At 45.3% G+C, this 20,719-nt stretch overlaps 1 protein-coding gene across 1 annotated transcript in view; it reads left to right on the top strand.

Annotated features, from left to right (window-relative positions):
• Nucleotides 1–20,719, top strand: part of LOC119404342 (excitatory amino acid transporter 1) — a 73,868-nt gene that overhangs the window by 28,215 nt on the left and 24,934 nt on the right. The window contains exon 6 of the mRNA XM_049419355.1: nt 881–1,050. Coding sequence (XP_049275312.1) covers nt 881–1,050 — 170 coding nt within the window. The remainder of the gene's footprint in view (nt 1–880; nt 1,051–20,719) is intronic.

The raw sequence follows: 20,719 nt of genomic DNA on the forward strand, positions 1-20,719 counted from the left end.
GAAAATGTACTGTTACATGATTGCCGACAGCGCTGCACATCGGAGATGCACCAGCAATAAATCATACGCATTGGGGCGCGAGTCGCAGGCAGATATCGTGCCTCCGTGTATTTACGATGTTTATCGCTCCTCTCGGCAACGTTTTTAGCTATACGAACGCAGCAGAAATGTGGAAGACGAGTTATTTTATGCATGATAATCGAATCGCATATTCGAATTTTTTGGAATATTCGAAGTTATTGAATATTCGAACTTTTCGAATACACAATTTTCGAATCGAATACGAATATTTCAAATATAATATTCGACGAATATTCGAAACTTTCGAATATTCGCACACCCTTAAAGAATAATTGATGTTTTCTACACATTATCGTGTGCCCTTATGTTTGCTTATATGCGTGCCATCACGTAGCACGAAACTTTAATTCCAAGGTAATGAATAAAATTAAAGTTTGTTTAAATTTTGCTAAAGACCGCCACGATTACGGCAAAGTATACTGCGCATGTACGAAAGATCTGGCAACGTGGGTGGCTAGTAGATACTTAGTTAAAAACACCAAGTAAACTTCCTGGTTAGTGAAGGCAGCAGTTTACGACCTGTACTAGTTGCTGGCTAGTAAACAGATTTTGCGAAGGTAGTGAAATACGCTCGAAACTAGTAAATGCAAGCATTTACTAACCATTTACTAACTTTTTTTCTAAGAGTGAAGGACGGGCCCCCACAGAAACAAATTTCTGGCTACGCCACTGATAAACTGTCTACAATGAGAGTCGTAGCGTTACTAATGGTAAAGCAGATAATTTCCAAGAAGAGAAGCCGATTATTGTTTTGGGACCAAAAAGGGCGCTTTTCGATGGGAAAGTGGGCTCTCTGCAGGCCCTGACCGGTGACTTGTCAATGTACGTGATGGCGTTCATGGCTGCCGTCGCTCTACACAGCCTGCTAGTGCTACCGACGTTGTACCTGCTTCTCACGCGGCATCAGCTGGGCCCATTCTTCCGAAATATGGTCTACCCAATGTCCGTGGCTCTGGGCACGTCATCGAGGTGCGTCCTTTTCTTTATTTTTAATTTCGTGCGAGAGAGAGAACGTTGCCTTGAAGGAAAGTCGGCCGAGGCAAAATGACCACGCGCCACGTCCAGGGAAGTGAAAGCCGCACAAAGGAGAGTGAGCGCATGTCGTTATTTACCGAAAGGTAATTTAGTGAACTTGTGAAAATTTCATGCTGTGAATTTTATATTGTGAAATATTTATATGGTGATGCTCAACGCGAACTAAGTGAGTGTCGAGATAGTGAAAGTTAATCAAGGGACGTTGGATGTGGATATAATGTGAATGGTAACACAGCCACAGTGGAATGCTTTCGCCTTTGAGTAGGCGAATGTATGAGAGTCGACCCTGTGAGTTTTATCATTATCGCTTTAACTTGCCTTACGGCATCAACGTAAGTTCACGTGATCGTGCAGTGCAACTTCCTGGACAAAGTCTTGGAGCACTTTATTAAGTGCGGAGCACTTTAGGGTCGTATGCTCCCGCATGCTGTCGTAGCTTGGCGTAACGCAGGCAAAACCACGAATAGCATAGCTATCTGTAGCATGTACAGCGCGCTCGCACCAAGGAGAAGTCTTCCTTTTGTGCTTCGAGCGCCTCCATGATGATAAGTGCGGAACACTGTAGGGGACCGGCAAAACCACGTATAAAAAAGAGGAAGCAAGCGAGAAATAGAAATAGAGAAACAAAGAAAAAAGAAACGAAAAAAGAGACAAAGAAAGAAAGAGAGGAGCATAGGCGTGTGCAGGGTTCCCCTTCCGGGGCCGAAGGTTCATCGCAGCGCCCCCCCCCTCCTCCCTATTAAGTCAATGTATGGGGCAGACTTTGCGCCCCCTCCCCTTCTTAGGGGACTAGGGGAGGCGGCCGCCCCCCTGCCCCCCGCCCCCCTGCGCACGCCTATGAAGAGGAGCAAAGAAAGAGAAAATCGAAGAGAAGGCTGCCCAGCTCCGCACTTCCTTCAGGCTTGGCACCCCTCGTGCGACGCTGCCTTATGACACAAAATTTCCCGACCGATCGGTAGCCTGCGGGATAGGTTCCCGTGAACATGCGTACGTCATGTGCAAAATATCAACAGCGAATATAGCTTGGAAGGTATATTAAATCAACATTGAAGTTTCAGTGAGCGATCGACACCCTTGCGCTACTGACACCCTCAAAGGGGACCCTCGGTGACCTCCCTACTTTCCTCACGTGACCACGCTGCAACAAGTTATGATTACGTCATAGACGCCATTTCTTTTGCCGCGTTCGCTTCAGCAGTCTACTTCTCGGCGGCTGCTCGCGAACCGCAAGGAAGTGCGTCACAGTTCTGTGTGCAGGCGTGATCGAGCTCTGCACCCGCTAGGTGGTGACAGTTGCACCCGGCGCTTATCGTTTCTGAAACCGAAACTGACACTGGTCGGTAATGAGGAGCCTGTAATTAATTATCCGTCGCGCGCTGCAGCAAACGATGCGCCGTGGTATGCCTAATAGGCCCCCAGTAACACATTGCAGCAAAAAAAAAAAAAAAAAAAAAACGCGAGGCTAAGATTTTTGTGTCAGTACCCCTTTAATTTTTGTGTTTTAACACAACGCTGCAAAAGCATACGAGCGTAGACGCATACATCAAAACCCGAAGTACATTGATGCCGGTGAGTATTTTCGTGCAAAATACCCAAGACCTTCCAGTCGGTATTTCCGACGTGCTTTCGGAAGTTATTATATTCATATGAACTGGCTTAGGCCATCATATTTTTTAAACGCGAAGCATTTCTTAGCGAACTTCTGCGACTTTGAGCGTATCTATCTATCTATCTATCTATCTATCTATCTATCTATCTATCTATCTATCTATCTATCTATCTATCTATCTATCTATCTATCTATCTATCTATCTATCTATCTATCTATCTATCTATCTATCTATCTATCTATCTATCTATCTATCTATCTATCTATCTATCCGACTACGTCTGGGTGCTCTCATGATCGCCTCCTTAACTTGGTGTGGACCGAAATCGTCATGGGAGGGTAAGAGGATTTGACGAATATGACTGTCGGGTCATGACATGAATACCGGGAAAATCCTGTCGCGTACGTCGTCAAACCCTTTCCTCCAGACACCTGTGGCACATAGCCGTTTACCACGGCCCGCTGTATACGGGTATGCGCCACGGGTGGCTGACAGTTTATATTTACCCAGGAACGGTGAGAACAGACATCAGTAATTTAAATGCGAGAGCGTTAGGAAAAACCGACATCGGTAGCGTTGACAAGACGAATGGAAAGAATAAATATTAGGATCACAGCAGGAATCGAACCCAAGCATTATGCGTGGCAATCAAGTATTCTACCACAGAAGGCATGTCAGGTATATAGACTGGTTCGGAAAAACAGGCGTAATGTCGGTGCAACGTCAAGTGGGGTTGTGGTGCTGGCTATCTAATTTTCCAAGAAAGCAATACACAGTACGTATGTACTTCTACGATACAGGCGTCACATCAGATTAACGTCTGCGGTTCCAGTGTTGGCCCCGCTTTTATAGCAGTGTAATAAACATTACATTTGTAGTATTCTTATGTTTTAGCAAGCTATATTGAAGCACTGCTCGACCCCAGAGGAATACATTAACGAAAGTTACGTATGATATCTACATGGTTGCACCATAAAGTGCACTTAGTTTCGATAATACTGACGTATGTACTCTAACGTGAAGGCTGACGTTACGTTGTTACCCTTTAAACGCCAGTGTTGTTGACGTGCCTGGTAAGCCCATGCACGATGTGCACACAGCTACTACACTTACAAAAACACGTTGATCCACCTCGTAACGCTTGGCTCAAAGCCATAAAATGCAGCATAGAAGTACTCGCTGACTGCTTCGCATAAAACAGATTCCCACAACGCGTGGGATCTGCCAATTTTTTTTTCCGGTTGATTTCTTTTGAAATGTGGTGAAGCCTGATTTTACAGCGAAAGCTGTTATCAGATCACAACGGCAGTGGGGTAGTTGTCCGCCGCCGCCGGTGTCCGTAACCACTATCGCGCGAAATAGGCAAAAATGAAATAAAGAAAAATAAACAGGCTCAGATGGAATTTGAGCCCGGGTCATCTGCGTGGCAGTCGAGTATTCTACCACAGAGCCACGCTAGTGACTGGAACTCCTTTGCAAAAACATCCTTACAGGCGTCATGCCGGGCAAGGAATGGCGTTAAATGTGTAATATAGCGTGTCAGAAGAGTAAAATAACGACCATGCGTCACACAATGCTAATTGCGCAACGAGTGACCGCGGGTCGTTAATTGCTTCAAATCCATTACAAAAATTCGGCAGATCCCACGCACTGTGGGAATCGATGTAATGCGAAGCAGCCAGCAAAGAGCTGCATGCATCGCCTTGTTTGTCTTTGAGCCAAATGAAATCATTCATGCCATGGCATCTAGTCCACCATATATCGCATGTTTGCCATGCACGCATGCATGCACAATCTAGTATACACCATGCCAATGAAACGCATATTCTGGTATATACAATGCATGACCTGTCGCTTATGTTCATCACGCACTCGTGTCATGCCATACCAATTTTGGTATATATCCAGTTAACAAAACGGCCGGAAGCACACTATGACAGTGGCATGTAAATCATACCGTACATGACATGCATAGCGTGATTCGCATGTTAAGACCTCTCATTTATGTTCGTCATACAGTCACATCGCGCAATATCAATTTTGTTGTATATCAAATGAGCGAAATGGCCGCGAGTGCACCACGAGTATAGCATGTAAATCATGCCATACATTACATGCATGTCATGATTTTCATGTTAACACCTTTCATTTACGTTCGTCATACAGTCGCTTCGCGCAATACCAATTTTGGTGTATATCAAGCTAGCGAAACGGCCGCGAATGCACCATGAGCGCGGCATGTAAATCGTGACATACATGACATCATGTCACGGTTTTCATGTTACCACCTGTTATTCATGTTCGTCATACAGTCGCGTCGTGCAATACCAATTTTGGTATATATCAAGCTAGGAAAACGGCCGCGAATGTATCATGAGTGTGGCTTACAAATCATGTCGTACATGACCTGCATGTCATGTTTACATGTTACCACCTCTCATTTACGTTCGTCATGCAGTCGCGTCGCGCAATACCAATTTTGGTGTATATCATGCAAGCGAAACGGCCACGAATGCGCCATGACCATGACATGTAAATCATGTCGCACATGTCATGCATGTCATGATGTTCATGTTACCATGTCTCATTTACGTTCGTCATACAGTCGCTGCGCGCAATACCAATTTTAGTGTACATCAAGCTAGCGAAGCGGCCGCGAATGCATCATGAGCGTGGCATGTAAATCATGACATACATGACATGCATGTCATGGTTTTCATCTTACCAACTGTTATTCATGTTCTTCATACAGTCACTTCGCGCAATACCAATTTTGGTGTATATCAATCTACTGAAACGGCCGCTAGCACACCATGAGCGTGGCATGTAAATCAGGTTGTACATGACTTGCATGTCATGATTTTCATGTTACCACCTCTCACTTATGTTCGTCATACGGTCGTGTCGCACAATACCAATTTTGGTATATATCATGCAAGCGAAACGGCCGCAAGTGCACCATGAGCAAGGCATGTAAATCATGACATACATGTCATAGATGTCATGGTTTTCATGCCAGCACCTGTTATTCATGTTCTTCATACAGTCACATAGCACAATACCAATTTTGGTGGATATCAAGCAAGCGAAACGGCCACGAGTGCGCCATGAGCATGACATGTAAATCATGTTGTACATGTCATGCATGTCATGATTTTCATGTCACCACGTCTCATTTACCTTCGTCATACAGTCGCTGCGCGCAATACCAATTTTGGTGTACATCAAGCTAGCGAAGCGGCCGCGAATGCACCATGAGCGTGGCATGTAAATCAGGTTGTACATGACTTGCACGTCATGATTTTCATGTTACCACCTCTCACTTACGTTCGTCATACGGTCGTGTCGCGCAATACCAATTTTGGTGTATATCATGCAAGCGAAACGGCCGCAAATGCACCATGAGCGTGGCATGTAAATCATGACATACATGTCATGGATGTCATGGTTTTCATGCTACGACCTGTTATTCATGTTCTTCATACAGTCACATAGCACAATACCAGTTTTGGTGTATATCAATCTAGCGAAACGACCGCGAGTGCGCCATGAGCGTGGCATGTAAATCATGTCATACATGACATGCATGTCATGATTATCATGTTACCACGTGTCAGTTATGTTCGGCATACAGAAATGTCTCGTCATACCAGTTTTCGTATATATCCCTTCATTTAAACGGCCGCGAGCGCCCAGAGACCATGTCATGGAAATCATGCTGCACATGACATGCGCGTCATGATTTGCATGTTAGGACCAGTCATTATGTTCGTCATGAATTCTTGTCACGCTGTACCAATTTTGGTGTATATGAAATTAACGGAACGGCCGCAAGAGCCTAAGGTCGTGGAATGTAAATCATGCTGTTCATGACATGCGTGTCATGATTTTCATGATATGACCTGTCATTTATGTTGGTAATAAGGCCATGTTATGACACACCAATTTTGGTATACATCCGATTAACGAAACGGCCAGGAGAGCACAAAGTCGTAGTCGGCTAGATAGATAGATAGATAGATAGATAGATAGATAGATAGATAGATAGATAGATAGATAGATAGATAGATAGATAGATAGATAGATAGATAGATAGATAGATAGATAGATAGATAGATAGATAGATAGATAGATAGATAGATACGCTAAAAGTCGCAGAAGTTCGCTAAGAAATGCTTCGCATTTAAAAGGCTCAGCCATAATTCTTCATCGCCATCAGCCACAGGCAGCATCAACAAAGTTCAGATAACGCATTCTAAAAAGACAGGGCGTGCAAACACGGACACAAGAAAGAAGTCGAGACGCACAACGGCTGAAAAGAAAGAAGGCACGAAAACTTATCTGCGCATGCCCATGCAACAGGCGAACCCATCAATCCGGCACGCGTGGCGGTCTACGTGGAAGATAACTGTTAAGGCATTTGATTTCATCTTTATGCAAGTTAATCGACGGTTGGCTCACGCATGCGCTACCACTATTCTCGATATGCCATGCTTCAGGGGCGTAGCCAGAAATTTTTTTCGGGGGGGGGGGGGGTGTTCAACCATACTTTATGTATGTTCGTGCGAGCGTTTGTATGTGTACGTGTATATATACGCAAGCAAAACTGAAAAAAATTCACAGCATATCCACGGAGTGAATGATGATGAGTGGGCGAAGCTGCGGAGGTTCACCGGTAAACGGTGAATCTTCCGTGAATTCTGCCCAATACATCATCACCGACGTGAGATCGGGCGCGTTTATACTAAAGGTTCGATGAGTTATGACGACTTGCAGCTCACTTTAATTTTACATGTACGCTGTGAATTTTGATTGTTTAGAAAACCAATGCTTTAGAAAACATCTGGCGTCTTTCGTTAAGCAGCTGGCGTATTTTCGTTTTGCTTTAGAAACATCTGGCGTTCTTTCGTTTTTCTTTTACAAAACATCTGGCGTCTTTCGTTGGTTTATTTCATCAATCAACGGCGTTTTGAACAAAATTTTTATTGTTTAATCACGCACAGGAGAAATCTCACCAGGCACTACCTTGGAGGTAAAGAATGGCTGCTAATGGGAATGAGAGACAGAAGAAGTCGGCTTTTAGCTAACGCTGCGAATTTTTTATTGTTCAACAACGCACAGGAAAAATCTCCCACCGGCACCACCTTGGAGGTCAAAGCGTAAGACTGGTTACTCACTACGACTACGACTACGAGGGACGAACGGGTGCCGCCTTAAGGAGCTTCGCCCCTAAAATTTCGGGGGGGGGGGGGGGGTGTTGAACCCCCCCGACCCCCCCCCCCCCTTGGCTACGCCCCTGCCATGCTTCAATAATCAGGCGCGTTTCTTCATTTCTATGACGGTACAACACTGCGCATTCATCGAATTTTAGCGTGCACTTAACGTTTCAGAAGAACCACGTGTGCTGGCACTATTCTCCTAGATCTTCGAAACCGCTGTTAAATTTTTCGTCGAAGCACTCGAAGGTTGTAAAAAACGGCATCGCCATGTCTTGCCTTAAATCAGCCCTCACCAAGTCGCATGAGCACAAAATGAGTGATAGCTTTAACACACAGGTTACGCGTCTTTTAGATGTAGGGTATCCTCGTGATGCAGTGGCCACGGTCGCTGAACGTTTAAAGAAGTCTATTGTGTTAAGTCCGAGCATGGTTGCAGAAAGCGATAGGAAGAAACGTGTCGTAGGTATACCGTACATTCATTGCGTATCTCACAGGCTAAAGAAAGTAGGAAGTAGATACGGCGTTAATGTTGTTTTCACGGCTGCCAATAAGCTAGGTAAGATTTCTGCCGCTGTGCAGAGGAAGAATGAGCGAGTAAAAGACAAGAAGCGGACCGATATTTGTTTCGTAAAGCACACCAACAAATTCACTGACTGCCGTACGAGTGTGGTGTATAAGGTCCCTTTCAGCTGCGGCCGCTTCTATGTAGGACAAACGGGCCGATGCATTAACCAGAGATTGTTGGAACATAAGAGATCGCTAACAGGAGGCTCACCTTCTAATCTATCTTTACATTGTCGAGATTGTAAGTGCACGCCGAAATTCGATGAATGCGCAGTGTTGTACCGTCATAGAAATGAAGAAACGCGCCTGATGATTGAAGCATGGCATATCGAGAATAGTGGTAGCGCATGCGTGAGGCAACCGTCGATTACCTTCCATAAAGATGAAATCAAATGCTTTAACAGTTATCTTCCACGTAGACCGCCACGCGTGCCGGATTGATAGGTTCGCCTGTTGCATGGGCATGCCCAGATAAGTTTTCGTGCCTTCTTTCTTTTCAGCCGTTGTGCGTCTCTTCAGTTGTTAGTCGGCGTTTGTGGTGTCCTGACTTCTTTCTTGTGTCCGTGTTTGCACGCCCTGTCTTTTTAGAATGAATACTTACCAACTAGCTCAGCTCTCTGTTATTCTCAGATAATGCCTTATATGTGTAGCGGGTACCTCGCTTATCCGCAGAAAGACGAATAATGGCATAATGATTGCTTCCCTACTTCACAAAAATTATGATTTGCGGCGTAGTGGGTACCTTGCAAGTGTACTTGTATTAGTTTCCCCAAGAGAGTTTAGAACGGGCTTTAGAAAGGCCGCTCTTCTTTCGCTGTGACTGTGCTGCGCGCTCCGCGCAGGCCCGGCGTTTTATATGTACAGCTTGGCATTCTTCGACAAATTGTAAATGTGGTTATCGAGTGGATCGCAGTCCAAAAAAATCACAGCATATCCACGGGGTGAATGATGATGAGTGGGGCGAAGCTACGGAGGGAATCATCTGTAAACCGTGAAACTCTTCCGTGAAATGCGCCCAGTACATAATGTAAAGAGTGTGAAACATCGTGTATATATTAAACATCAAACTTTTATTGTACTGTTGGTTTACGTGGTCCCTTCATTATCACTTGTGATCGGTGAAATGCAAGGAAGAAGTCCGCTCCCGAGCGAAAGAGCGACCGCATTCCCCGCTCGCCCTGTGCGAATTAAAGGCAAGGCTAGAGGGAAGACAGGACGCGCGTTCCACGACGCGAGGTCGCTAGCATGCCCAACGAAAGCCAACGGAACGCGATCGTGCAAATGCTCCGGCTTCGCATCGCCTCATGGTTCCATTTAGCGTCCCAAAACCAAACATATTGCTCAAGGTGTGCCTTGCGTTTTTCGTAGAAATAATTTCTTTATCATGTACATTAAGACGAAAAGTTGAAAGCTCACTAGAGTGTATCGCCCGCAAAGTATGTCTTTTAGTGTGATTTAACTCTCGTACGGCAGGGTCCTCGCGCCGTTGCCGGTCCACCTCGCCCGTTGACGATCGGGCGAGGTGGCTACATACAAGTACTACTACTACACTTTAAGAAAAACATCTGGCGTTCTTTCGTTCTGCTTTTACAAAACATCTGGCGTCTTTCGTTGGTTTATTTCATCAATCAACGGCGTTTTGAACAAAATTTTTATTGTTTAATCACGCACAGGAGAAATCTCACCAGGCACTACCTTGGAGGTAAACAATGGCTGCTAATGGCAATGAGAGACAGAAGAAGTCGGCTTTTAGCTAACACTTACACTTCTACTTCTACTAACGTTTCCTACTGGAACATGCCAATGGCTGCTAATGGGGAATGAGAGACAGAAGAATTCGGCTTTTAGTTAACGCGCACGCTGCGAATTTTTTATTGTTCAACAACGCACAGGAGAAATCTCCCACCGGCACCACCTTGGAGGTCAAAGCGTAAGACTTGTTACTCACTACTACGACCACGACGACTACGAGGGACGAACGGGTGCCGCCTTAAGGAGCTTCGCCCCTAAAATGATACATCCACAACACTCGCTTGTCACCAAAGGAGTGGAGAAATTCGCCTCTGTGCAACTTCAGCGCGGGCTCAAAGGGGAACTCCGGTGCATTTTCGACCATATTGAGATAATGCTGTTTTCAAATAGTATTAACAGTCCTGTAAAAGCAAGGGTGGTTCATTTTGCTGAAAGAATCGTCAATAATTTTAAATAAGCAATAAAGGATGAGTAGAAACCGAACCAGGGAGCTGATCCTGCGTCATTCTGGGTATGCGATGACGTCACGAAGGACGCTACACGCCGCCATGGCTGGCCAGGTTGTAAACATAGCACACGCGCTTCATCTATCACGCGAAAAGCAAGCTGGCGATGTCATACAACGCTGAATCAAGCTGTGGCAACCCGTCTCAACTTACCAGTGACGAGTTCAGCGATGATTGCAGCTACTATATGAGTTCGGAAGCATCGTCTTTTGATTTCGACCCGCAGGCGCGTGAAGTAGCTGACGTGCCCCGCATCGATCTCCTCGTTGCTCAATATTGTGCGTGCTTACTGTAAGACCCGATGTCAACGACGACTAACACGCAATGCAGCTAACAAAGCCGAACAACTTTGCTCGCGTCGTCGCCGCCTCGTAGCAGAAAGCGCGCGCTGCAACCGTCTTCTATGGTGTACTGGAATGGGGTAGTGTGCCGTCTGTCGCCGGAAACGTGGCTCTTTTGCGATGACAGCCTACGGTGCCAGAGCACAGCGTACTACTGTGTCACCACCTGACGCCCCCCCTGAAGTAATTTATGGTAAGCTGAGATACAAAACCTCCGAGATCGGTAGTTGTAGTTGCCGCGCTGGTCGTGCGTGCACGTGGGAAACTTGTTGATTGTTCCCTTCTCTTTCTCATGAAGCGTTAGCGAATTTTTTCGTGTGCGTGACTGAGTGTTTGAGGAAGCCTGATTTGCATTGAAGTTTTTGCAGAGCGATTGGAATTAGGGACTTATTCACATAGGATAAATCCAGCACCCCGAATACAACGCGGTGCATTTAGCTGCATTCCTGCGCTTTGGTGCCCCTATGAGGAGTAAAACCTCTAAAGAAATGGAGCAGCATTCGTCATTGAGCGCTGTATTTTGTCTGCCCAAGCCTTGCGACTGCTCTTCTGGCTGATGCAGGTGACGGGTGGTCCTGCAACTCACTGATGCTGTTAACGTTAGCCTTCCGGACCTCCTCGCGCAATTCTATACGCATAACTTCAAGTTACTGTGATAGCTAGACAGGCGTGCATACGCATGGAATGAATAGCAATGCGCTTTTGTATGCATTTTGCAATCAAAACAGTAAGCATGAAGACGATCCGGGACGCTGCTTTGCGATACGAATTGTGCAAGCTCAGACGACGCAGAAGCATCTTCATTGCAATAATGCAAACCAAATATGTTTAAGTGTTTAAATCTTGCAAATATATTTAGTTTCAATCGTGTAACGTGACCATTTGACTCAAGAACGGCAAACATTTTCGCAATTCCAATTTAAATTTCGTGCGCCAGGCACACCGTTCGATCGTGGCGCCCTACTGGTGGCGTCATCGCAAAAGTGACCACCCTTCTCCCATTGGTTTGCTGCGAAGACGGCACACTACCCCATTCTAGTACACCATACGTCTGGGGGGCTATTTTGTACGCGTTCTAGTATAGAACGGGGAGGAGGATCGAACAAAAGGAGGAGGCGAAGCCACACGGCATTGGTCGATGCTATACTGACGGTCAAGACGTGAGAATAGCCACAAAATCTGCATAGAACGGAGAGGTTGGAACGGTCTATATCCCGTACAAAATCCTTTTGTGTTCGAAAGCTAGGTACCTAGGGAGAGAATCTCTAGGGATTTTCGATGGTGGCGCCGTCACATCTTGGCGGAGCTTTCTGGAACGCCGCTTCGCCGACCACGGCCGGGCTAGACCGCACGCGCGCGCTCGTGCGGTCTAGCCCGGCCGTGCGCCGACCGGTGTCGGCTGTTCCATGCTGTTCCACGTGTGCATGTATGTACGCGCGTTCGTCTCTTGTCTCTGTACCGACGACGATGACCGCGAGTCGTGCAGCTTTCGTTTCGACAGCGTAGTCCGTGAACCGGTGTCCCGTAGCGACTTCGTCGTGACGCCTCGGAGAACGTCTAGTACTGCCTTTGCTTGATTGACGGACGTCGAGGGCGAAACAGAGCGAAGGTGCTGCAATGCGCTGCCTTGCCACGACAAGTAAGTAGCCATATCTGTTATTTCGAGTTTTGCTTCGCTAGTCTCTGTCGCGCGTAATAAATAGCCACAAATGCCAGCGTACCTGTTACATAAATTGTGATAATATAGCCATGCTGCCGTTCTTACGTTGTGGATTCGGAGCGTGATAAACATTTCGAACTGCAGCACAAGAGGCTCATCCACGATCGCCGCGCGAGGAGAAAAAAATTTGCTGCGGAAGAACTGATCGTGCGTTTTCATGCACTACAGTCGCTACAGTTCGACATGGTTAACTTGCACCAAGTCGTCCAATGTTCGGCTTTGCGTAAGTGATAACCACTACTGATATTATCTCATCAACTAGTAGTAAGGGCACTCCCTTATCGTTAATCTTAGGCAAGTTCTTAGATTCGTTGTACTGCGGTAATGAATAATCCTGTTGACCGACTGGGGCGTTTGAAAACCTGGTACTTGTAAACAACAGCTAAAGAACGACTTGTCATTTTATTCTAACAGTGCGCAGGGCGATGTTTCGTTAACTTCACCATTACTTGTACTAGTTTTATGTACCGAAACATGTCTTACAGTATGAATCATGCTTGCGTGGAGTGCCCAAGCCGTTCATTCAGCCGCCTTCTTTTGCAAAGGTACGCAGAGAGTGACGCCGTACCGCATACGGTCATTACGGCAAGATGCAAAAATTCGAATGTAACAGAGAGTTGGAAAAACGCCAATGTTTTACTAATACAAAAAATGGAGACATGAAAGAATTTAAACTAGACATGTTAGCCTCATCATTGTACAAAGTATTCACGAAGATAATTTCGAATAGGATAAGAGCCAAGTAAACTTGACTTTGAAGGGACCCTGAAATAAGAATTTAGGCTACATCATGATCTCATTTGCACCATGAATTAAGCCACGCACTGCATATCAAGGCAGCTGCAAGCAATTATAGTGACACCCTCCTCGACCCTGCTTTGCCTCAACTTGTCAAACAGCCAACCGTCACGCGCACTCGACAGGTCAAGCTCCATCGAGCATGCGCCGTCAGGCAAGAGACCAAGTGTGTGGAGTGGTTGAGATCTGCTCTGCAACGTGCTGCCACACTATCAGCTGTTCTTATTATATTCTCTTGTATAGTGATCATCTCCAAAAGCATGCCGACAAACAAAAGGTATATGAGAACGATCACCGATCAGCCTAAACTCGGGCAAAGTGTTTGTGTCTCCAGGGGTGAAGCTACAGCCGCAGACACGTGGATCCTGCGGGCGTTGGGTTGATAACAAACAAAATACGTTGATAGGCTAGTTGGCTCATAATCTTCAAAATTGCATAATGGGAAATCGAACAGGACTTAGAAAGAACACAGATGCACAGGACCTGTTCAATTTTGCGTTATCCAATTTTGAAGATTGAGTGGATAGCGAGAGCAAGATTGCCGACTGCAGCGATGAGCCGAAGCAACTCCGCTTGCCAGATGGCTCACAAGCCTTGCACGATGTGTCAGCTTTACAAGTCACCACTTGCTAGATTTGTGGCACACAGCTCAGCTAGGGCATCAATGGTGGCAGAGAAAAAAAAATAAGAAAATTTGCGATACACACTGTCACGCAGCTCATGTCAACACGGAGCATGTTGTAACATAGGCAGGCGATGCTCGCTGCCAACTGAAAGTTTCGTGACTATTACTGTTATTATACTATACTGTTGCAAGTTACAGCTGTTGTAATGCTTATGTTACAGTTGTTCCAGGACCAGCAGCAGTGACACATATGTTGTACTATTATAGACTGCTGCGTCTAATCTCCATAAGCATTATTTTCATTCCGTATGTTTAGGTGGCAAACTTCGTTTAGCAACTTCACTGTTGTGTACCTAGCAGAGATATTCCAAGATAATCAGCTGACAGTCACACAACGAATACGAAGCTGTGCACTGTCATAATCACCTTACACACATACCACAGTGACTTGGAAACTTTTACGAATCCTTTTTTTTAGATACAAACAGTTTATTACCAGCATGAGAAGAAGTAAAGTGCTGAAATAGTGACTCCATTCCGTTCAGATGGTTGAGTTTCTTGAGCAGGTGACTTGACGAGGGAGCTTCTGCCGAATTTTGTTTACTAAATACAGCTGCCGGCAGGGCACCCATTTCACAGTCCCCCTCGGGAACAAAAAAAACCTCACCACTATTTGAATGTTTGTTTATATCTTACAATATTTAAAATACCACTGGCGTAAGCATCCAGAAGCACCTAGAAAGCAGCCCAAGAATAAAGCACGAGAGGTGAATGACGATAGCCATCATTGTGCGCCCTGCAAACTTGTCCGTCATTGACGTCGACTATACTCGTAGAACAGGTGAATTATCAGTGAGCCTGAGTAGCCACTAAATGCATCATACTGATAATGAGGTCACAAGTTGTCGCCAATTCGGGCACTTGCGCTTCCTTTAAAACCATATTAAAATATGTTTAAGACTACGTTTACCAGCAATACATGGTTTGAGTTACCTGTGTATGTGGGAGAATGGAACACAGAAGATTTTGGCTTTGAAGTTGCATTGTCATGGGCCCTTCAAAGGGACCGACAACTGGGCAGAACGTGCTATTAGATCCTGGTAGACATGAAAAGACCGTGAAATATAGTGACAGATTCCAGCATCCTTTTCGCGTTGCAAGTAGGATTTATATTTTTAAATAGTGCTTAAAAGTAACAAAAACCGCTATGTCGCGCAGCCTAGCGGAAGAGCCTTGAAGCTGGATTATGAAGTCGGTCACTTTTCTGCACGTATACGTAGTCTGATGCTGTCATGCACGCCATAATTGGACCTCAGAGTTAGAGTATGCATATTATCTATCCCCACTCAGTTCTGTGCTGCCTACGAGGTAAAAGGAGTTGCATGGTGAGAAGCGGCGCTGCCTTCGCAGCCGCCAGTGGCCCATGTCCAGCCGTGGCGCATGCGCGCGGAGTGCACGCATGCGCAGTAAAGCGTCGCACTCGAACACAAACCACTCTCGCATTCACTGTTTGCAGCATGTGTTGTCAAGTGTGTTTAAGAGTTCATATTCGCCGCAGATAGAAAAATTCTGATTAAAAATGTTTCACGGCGTTTTCCACGTTACCATTCCATGGCTAGACAATCTGACCAGTTAGCTTTCCATTGCACTAAAGAAGATAGGTGCCCTAAAAATTGGTTGTCAGTCCCTTTAAGTGGCACAATCAATCAGTGCACAGGCCTTGTTGAGAAAACAAATGTATTTGCTCGTTTCAGCATTCTGCACATCACAAAAGTGGCTGGCTGTAAACATCTGCAGCCCCACCGCTGTGGGGCATCTGTTGTTCTCCAGTGAAACCCTATTACACTACTACTTATGGTCGCTGTCGCTGAACAGCCATGTGCATAAAAATTAATGTTAAAGATTTGCTAAAAACTGCGCATAACGAGCTGCTGCCCAACATCAACATGCACTATGTGCCCAAGCATGCTGCTGTTGTCAAATTTAACACAAAACATGGTTTTAATTCACGACCTTGAGAAATAGTTGGAATGCCTGTTCTGATTATGGACTGAAATGTTGCTAATCTTGTAAGTTAATTGTTATTGGACACCTTGCACACTTGGTTCAGTGAATATGCTTGGTCAATATGAAAGTTTTGGAGTCTGAATAATGTCTTTAATTAGACACCAGAGCAAATTTTCACATTGTACTTTTTATTGGCATTTCAGGAGCAACACACTAGGATGACTGAAGGACGTAACACTTCTGGACGGGAATTACATGTTCGAGAATTGTTTTGAAATGTACAAGGAAGATATTGGCATTCTCCTTGCGCCATCAGCTGTTCAACATCTGCGAGCTGCAAAGGTGAACACACTTTCATGTAAACAGGACCACATGCATGCACTGGTACAAGGTTGTTCAGTTGTGCTAGATAGAACAAAACACAATCCTAGTCTTCATGCACCAACCACAGAAATGAGGGCTGAACATCAGCTCCACAAGTGAAAGCAGGTCTCTAGCAGCCTCATATCAACAGTCACTCTGTTTAACTCAATCATAATTGCTCATTCCTCTGCTGTATTTGTGCGTGCATTTACCTGCTAGGCAATCATCGTCTAAACAAACCATAATACTTTGGTGACTTGGCACTATCAAAAAAGAATTAGGAGAGGAACAAGTGAGGGAAGCACTCTCCTAGCTTGTCCCCCTGCTATTTCCGTTTTTTTCAACAGCGAAGTTCTTTAAAAGGGGCCCTGAAACACTTTTTCAGCATGGTTAGAAAACACTGCCGATCGGTAGTCGAGGCTCCTGAGAGCACGCAAGCCAAACATTATAGCGCAGCACAAGGCCCGGAATTTACCATTAATTCTGAAAGTCAGCTAGAAATCGTTCCCTCTTCTTTCTACAAATTATGCCATATACCCAAATTCACGGGCTGTCAGCTGACTTGAGCATCGTCAGCTGCATAGTTAACGGGGCTGCCACGTGCCTGCACATGCACTCACGATGCGTTCGAAAGGAAAAAGAAAACAAAGAAAAAAGTGCACCAAGTCATGACGTGTAGATGATGTCACTTCTTTCCCCTGTGCCATCCTTCCCCTGCTTAGCTTCCAGTGAGCTTGCTGGGATGAGAGAGAAAGCAATTACAGCGTGCGACAAATCTCTATTAGTCTATTGTTAAACCTATTGTTAAAACCACGCACCTCCACGAAGTAACTCCGCTCGTACGCACGGATTTAAAAAATTTTTGGTGCGGTTGATTCGTGAGGCAATAAACTCCTTTAAAGAAGCCATTCGATGGTTACTTGCGAAAGAAGTTCCACCGTGAGGTGTTAGCAAAAACTCTACAGGTATGTGCCACAAAAAGTAGATATGTGCCAAGCAGCTCCTAGCATAGCATAGCTTTGCATAGTATAGTATATACGAGGTGGGAAAGGAAGTGAGGGTAAGGAGTGATGTTAGGAGGAGCGGAGAGTGTAAAGCATGGCATAACAGTCTTGTATAGTATTGGAGGTGAGGAGTTATGGACTCATCCTCTTATCGGATGCACTGCACTTGCGTTCTAGGTAGGATAATGCCGGTGCACTCCTCATAGGTTTCGCTATCGGCGCTCTATGAAAAACATCACGTGGAAGCCCTAACGGACATTTCTGTGGATACTTTCAAACGAAAGAAGTTTTTACAATCGAAATAATAATCTTGGATGAGAAGAAAGCACAGAGTTGCTTACAGGCACTGTTTACATAAATTGTACAGTGAGCGCACCTTGCGAGCGGTCGCCGGCATGGGGCATCCCCAAACAATCTTCTTGCATGAAATGTGGGCAATCCGTAATGGTGAATTTAGGTGCAAGGAAACCAGCAAAACTCAAAAACAAGGACGATAGAAGAAGGCACATTCAAGCACACACGGTTTCCAGCGATGGTGTGCGCTTGAATGCGCCTTCTTCTATCGTCCTTGTTTTTGAGTTTCGCTGGTTTCCTCACACCTACACATGAACTAACCGGCCCAGATTTTCACGCTTCTGAATGGTGAATTCCATTTGCGGATTCGGAGTGGCCGACAAACTCTGTGCCGGAGCACTCCACTCCGGCGGAGAGCAACCGAAGGAAATCTGTCAATGGAACACGAGGGCCCCGCCAGAGCAAATGGTAGGGGGCGCTAGCTTCGCAAGCGCCCAGCATTCCTTGCGTTTTGCGCCGTTTTCACCTTCACGGGTGCGAGCGGAGAGAATGGGTGCGGTCGGACAGCGCATTGCATCGTGCATGTGGTACGCCACGCTCTGCGCTCACGTGCTGGATCTTGCGACTTCCGGTCGAATCCGCCGCTTTTCGCGGAGTAGGGGGAGCTGCTCCAGATCTGCCAATGAAACATACAGGGAGCACTGTCAATCCGCCAATGGAACAGACTTGCTCTGAATGGAGCAGGAAAAACTGCTACCAGAAGTGCTCCGAACCTGCCAATGGAATTCACCAAAAGAAATATACTCTTACAGTGGTTCGTCTGTATAAATAAATTGATCATACGAGAATGAAGCCTCAATTAAGCAATGACGCGGCCGTAGCATAAATAGCATCTATAATTGTCAGTGTTGTAGGCATTACTGAGAAAAAGTAACTAAATACGTTACCCGTTACGCTAACAAAAAAGAAACGCGTTACCGCGCTACGTTACCTCTTAAAAAAGTTGTGTTACCATTACATTTACCGAAAAAAAAGTACGGACGTTACTTTTGCCGTTACTTCATGGTCAGAAATCTTAATCACTGCATTATTGCTGCAGGAATCCCAAGTAAATATTTTATAAGCTGATGTTTATATATTACATAAAACTTCTAGCCCAAATGACAATTTTACGTGAAGTACAGATTTAATGAGAATAAGTTGGACAAATGTATCGTACCTTGGCAAGGGTATAGTTACCTAAAGTCGCCTGGACAGTTAGATGTGATGGCTTCTAACTTGCATGACACATGGTAAAGCCATTTTAAATATGAAGCATTTCTTAGCGAACCAAAGGCACTTTGAACGTTTCTATGTATACTTATCTACCTATCTTATCTATCTAGCCGCCTACATTCTGGTGTTCTAACTTAGTGTAGGCCAAAACTGGCATCGGAGGGTAAGAGAATTTGACGAACATGATAGTTTAGTCATGACATGAATAATGTGAAAATCCTTTCGCGTACGTCGTCAAACTCTTCCTCCACATACGTGTGGTACTCGCCGTATACCACAGACTGCAGTATGCGGGTATGTGCCGACGGGTGACTGACAGTATATATCAACCCAGAAAACGGCGAGAACAGACATTGGTAATTTAAGTGCGAGTGCGTTAATTAAACCTATTTCAGCAGCATTGACCTGACAAAAATCAAACATTAAAAATCGGGACCCCAGCAGAAAATCGAACCCAGGCTCAGCGTGGCAGTCAGGTATTCTACCGCAGAGCTGCGCCAGGTCTTGAAACTGATTTCGGAAAAAAAAACCCAACGCAGTGTTGTAATGTCGGTGCAACGTCAGTTGTGGTTGCAGTGCTGGCTATCTAATTTTATAACAGGCAATGAGCAATATTTATATACTCCTATGATTCAGGCGTCATGTCGGATTTTATGGTGGTTCCAGTGTTAGCTCTGCTTTTCAAGCAGTCTAATAAGCTTTACATTTGTATTCCTTGCTCAAAGCCAAAACATGCAGCACGGACAGCTACTCGCTGACTGCTTTGCATGGAACCGATTCCCACAAGGCGTGGGATCTGCCGAACTTTTTTCGCAGTGTGACTGCACAAAAGAAGATTATCATCAACGCTCTTCGTAAGAAGACATCACAACCTGTATTTGCCGCGAGAATTGCAAGCGTTTATGTGAAAGGTTCAAGATCAGCCTCATTCGTGGAAAAATTTAATAACTATAGAACGTGTACCCGCAGTTGCCGATCGAAAGAAGCACATTCCTTTTTGAAAACAAAGTTACTGCACAGATTACTGTAAGGAGAAGTTTCCACAACTTCTTGTGGAATTAAGCAACAGCTGCATTTCAAAGCTGTCATCGTAAAGATTGCCTCTCTTAGTGAATACGTCCACACCTATACGTTAAATAGTGCTCAACAGACGAATTGGCCGCAGCAGTTACAGTTCCGAAATAGTAACGAGTACGTTACGAAGTTACTAAGCTCACGTTTCATATTGCTGTGCTTTCAAGTGTTGTCAAGTGCTCAGGTGAAGCGGGAGAACTCCTCATTTAGTCAAAATTACAGCCAGGTGCTTTCAGAATACTGTTTTCAGCACATGTTGGTGCTCCCTAAGCAGACAACGCTACTGCTGACATGTCTATCTGTCACGCTGACATTGGCGCCAGCTTTACCAGTGGGGGCCTCATGCCCAATAGTATGGAAAAGGGAAGGGAAACGAAGTGAGTGTGAGGAGGAGGGGAGATGGTGAAGCATAGCATATTCTTTAATAGTACACTATTGCAAGGAGTGGAGA

This window comes from Rhipicephalus sanguineus, chromosome 9 (genome assembly GCF_013339695.2).
Source record: "Rhipicephalus sanguineus isolate Rsan-2018 chromosome 9, BIME_Rsan_1.4, whole genome shotgun sequence".
NCBI classification, from domain to species: Eukaryota; Metazoa; Arthropoda; class Arachnida; order Ixodida; family Ixodidae; genus Rhipicephalus; species Rhipicephalus sanguineus.